This window comes from Penaeus japonicus, unplaced genomic scaffold (assembly GCF_977035675.1).
Source record: "Penaeus japonicus unplaced genomic scaffold, GWHDUDI00000001_assembly GWHDUDI00000007, whole genome shotgun sequence".
NCBI lineage: Eukaryota > Metazoa > Arthropoda > Malacostraca > Decapoda > Penaeidae > Penaeus > Penaeus japonicus.
In genome coordinates, this window is record NW_028234409.1 from 25,258,931 (window position 1) to 25,262,993 (window position 4,063).

At 34.2% G+C, this 4,063-nt stretch overlaps 1 protein-coding gene across 5 annotated transcripts in view; it reads left to right on the forward strand.

Annotated features, from left to right (window-relative positions):
- Positions 1-3,115, forward strand: part of LOC122265575 (regulator of microtubule dynamics protein 1) — an 8,914-nt gene extending 5,799 nt beyond the window's left edge. For 4 of the 5 annotated variants that reach the window (XM_086538605.1, XM_086538607.1, XM_086538606.1 and 1 more), the window contains 5 exons: positions 385-568; positions 723-834; positions 989-1,203; positions 1,585-1,818; positions 2,006-3,115. In XM_086538605.1, the coding sequence (XP_086394731.1) occupies positions 385-568; positions 723-834; positions 989-1,203; positions 1,585-1,818; positions 2,006-2,071 (811 nt within the window). In that variant the 3' untranslated portion in view covers positions 2,072-3,115. Of the gene's footprint in view, positions 1-384; positions 569-722; positions 835-988; positions 1,204-1,553; positions 1,819-2,005 lie in introns of all 5 variants that reach the window. The other variant, XR_015191166.1, reaches the window with a different exon arrangement.
- The last annotated feature ends 948 nt before the right edge of the window (positions 3,116-4,063 follow it).

The window sequence follows — 4,063 nt, forward strand, 5'->3', positions numbered from 1 at the left end:
ACTCTGTAAAGATAGTGTTTGTGGATGGATGCCATTCAAGGCTGTCTCTCCTGCTGGTGCTAGAAGAAAGTGGTGCCATCTAGGTTTTGGATGCTAGGTTTGCTTATTATTACGATAATTATAATAATTATGATTGCAATTGTCACCATCACTCACTCCTTCCTCATACCACAATAAAAGGGCACAATGATCCAAAGTCCCTGAACGTCATGTATGCCATGATGCCTGTTGTCAGGCCAAAGCTCCTGTGTCATGTATGTCATGATACCTGTATGCAATAGATTAAGAAAAGAAAGCCGTAGACATCAGATTATAAAGACTTTGTGTAGTCATAAATATGTCATAGACATTTTTTAATCCTCCCAAATCTTTCATGCCAATCAGTTCAGTACTGATTACGTATGGAGACTCCTTTGCATCACCTACCGACATCGAACGAATATCACCAGTGTCTCAAGAAGAAGATGAAGATTTCTTGCTTTTCTTGCATAAGGTTGACCAGCTCCTTGAAGGGACGACTGAAGATCAATCAGAAGTATACACTATGATGAAGAGTAAGGAATATAAGGTAGGCAAATACACTCATCTATTTTTGTTTGTTATTTCCTTTATTTATTCTCAACTGATATTTTGACTCTTGCATAAAGAAGTGGGATATCAGCTAATTTGTCCATAAAGTATATTTGAGGAAATCAACTCTGTGTTTTCTTTTACCATATCAGTATTTAAAAAATGCTGAATTCCTGTGGCGATTAGCAAAAGCGACAAGAAATATGGCAACGATTCAAGAAAAACTTGGTGTTTTAGAAGAAAAGGAACGTTTGATTAATGAAGGTATTACTGTCACTATTTGTTTATTTCACAATAAAAAGCCACAGGCGTCTTGAAAATATTTAAAAAAAAATTGTTATATACATTTTTTCTTTTTTAAATAAGCACTCTTTATCACAGCTTGATCTAATTTTACAAATATGTTTCCTTCTATTAGCTTTTGAATATGCAAAATATGCACTACAGTTGCATGAAGACAGTGCTGATGTACACAAGTGGTATGGTATCTTGGCTGGGGCAAGAGGAGAGTACATGGGGGTAAAGGATCGCATCGAGAGTGGAAATGTATTTAAGGAACACATTGACAAAGCGCTGCAGATCAACCCTAAGGACTCAACGTTGCACCACTTGTTGGGCCGTTTTTGTTTCGAGGTGAGGATGAGGATGGTTTCAACATAAGGGGAATGATTACTGATTTACCATTTTTTTAGCCTTGAAAATACAATAATTGTTTTTTTGTTTACTTGTGTTTATCTAATGGTAAAAATATTTGTTTTGATGTGACAGTTTTTCTTTTCCATTGTAAAAAAAAAAAAGTAAAACAATAAAGGGTGATGGTAAAAGAAAGTTTGATTGTGATATATGCTGTATATAATAAGTTCTTAAATTTGATAAATGTTTTCATTATTTGATCAGATTAGAATAATATTTATTTGTAAATTGATATGAATGAAAATCCTAAGTTTTCTTAAAGTTGCATGTACCAACTTTCACATTTCTAGCCTGGCAAGATCACACTGAAAACTATTTCAGGTCTCTCAGCTCTCCTGGATAGAAAGAAAGGTAGCAAAAACCATCTTTGGTAATGTTCCTACCTCCTCATTCAGTGAGGCCTTGCAGCATTTCATGGCAGCTGAGGAACTAAGACCGACAGACTGGAAGGAGAACCGCCTCTTTATAGCCAAGTGCAACATTCAATTAGGGAATTTTTCTGTGGCATCAACTTGGCTCAGGCAGGCAGCAGATGTTCCTATTATTACACCAGATGTAAGTATGCTTTCAGGTAATGTTTCATTGCTGTATTTGAATGACTTATCAGATTATTTATTTTTATAGCTCCAAATTTATTAAATATTTACTCAATGGAAATGATAGCTTGAGAAGTTTAATGTGTAAAAATAGACCTTTTATAAGTTTATATTGAAATGACAATAGTTTATTGATTTTTTTACAGGATGAGATTGTACATAAGGAAGTGTTGGAACTACATGGAAAATACTCCTCATACCTTGAGTTTTAGGTTTAATAGGTCAAGTCTGGCAATTGACATAAGTAAAATTTAAAATTTATAGGTGCAAAGACAGTAGGAAATGAATCCTGCAGTATATTAACTGTTAACTATTTTAATATAAACACATTTAGAAGGTAAGGAAAGACAGGAATTTAAATTCTCACCATGTTTTCTAGTTAGCAAAATATTGTCTTGAGGTTAATTCATTGTTATAGAGAAGGGTGACATACAAGGCTTTGATATGTTAATTAAGAGAGAAATTAAGTTTCCTGGTTGAAATGTCCATTATTTTAGTACAAGTTGTTAAAAACAAAAATAACAAAATTATAAAACCATGATGATGTTTGAGATGTAATGACAATATAGTAACAAGAATTGTTTTACAAAGTAATAATTTTTTAAGCCACAGGCAAATATGGCCTTTATCAGGCATGTGTAAATGCTTTTAAGGTAATATTTTTGTGAGTTACGTTGCTATTTCAACCATAGTATCTGTGATGTTATTATATAGGATATTCATTTCTGTTTTTGGATAAGAAATACAACAAAAAAAGATCTTTAAGAATTATGATAAATATAGTTGATTTGTTATATACATTCTGAAAGTGTATGATTATGTCAGTCCATAGGGGAGTGTTTGTTGTTATCTTTTTCTTTATTGTTAAATGTGTTAAGTGGGTGCATGAATGCATGAGTGAGTTAAATAGGGTATTGACTGATTATCTAACAGATTAAGAATTTGTTTGGCTTGACTTAATGACTAATTGACTGACAGAGAGAGAACGAGAATGAGAGCATGAAAAAGGAATGGGAGGAGAAATGTGACAGTGGTAGGTTATTAGGCAAAGGCTTGTAAGTAACCCTAATGTATGCAGATTTGTACATGATGTTGTATCATTATAGTCTTTATTTGCCTATTCTAAATTATGTGAATTTCAGTGAGATTGAGTTTTATTTAAGGGATATCTCTAGACCCATCTTTCTTTTTTTTTCTTCTTTTTTTTTTCTTTTACCCTAACCTAATTGTAGATAGTTGAATAACAACATACATAAGGATGGATGCATTTATTTTGGTACATCCTGGTAAAAAATACAATTTTCATATGAGTGCGCTGGAAACAAATCGTCCTTCTAGGAAATGTTTTGACGTCAGACGAGGTGAACAGCCAAACAGCAGACTAAAGCTTATGGATTGCGAATTGGTTAATATTTCATCGGGTTCATTACACTCTTTGGAAGAAATTGACAACAGAGATGTTGTGGAGGAAGGGGTTGTGCTGCAAGAGGAGTTTAAGCCAGAATACAACTCAGATGAAAGCCCAGCAGAGAACATGATGCTGCCTACAAGATTTTGACTATTGGTAGGTAACAATGATATTGATCAGGGGAAGGTAGGGTAGGGATGTGCATCAGGAAAGTGAAAGCACAGGAAGTGAAAATATGCAGATGAATGAGTTATTCTGTTCATAGTATTGTGTAGCATCAGGATTGCATAGCAGAGTACAGATTTCACAGTTGCATTATTGGAAAAAACGTTTTACTCAGGCTTGTGATATTTCCAGGTGTGAATGTGGCCACTGTGAAATTATGGCAACTTCTCAAGAATGGATGTTGTAAATCCACAAATATTGTACAGCAGGAAACACAGGAATGGGCCATAGAAAATGAAGAATTTCAGTGCATTACACAGCATCTAGCATTCAAAGGTGGTTGCCTAAATGTGTAGGCCTTAGAAATAGCCTACCTGGCCTACAAACAGCAGCTCAACCAGAATTCACAATTAATTGACAATCCTGACTAAGTCCATTCCCACGCCATTTCATTTTTGCCTTCTGTGAATTATCCTTCACTATCTCACCATGAATTAATTTCAGTGCTGCAACAGGATTCAATAGTTTTCAATTCAGGTAACAATGACATTTTCATTTTACTTTTCATTCTTCTTTTTCAGGATGTATCTTCGTGTAGTGTTCTGATATCACACACTGACGATTTACTACA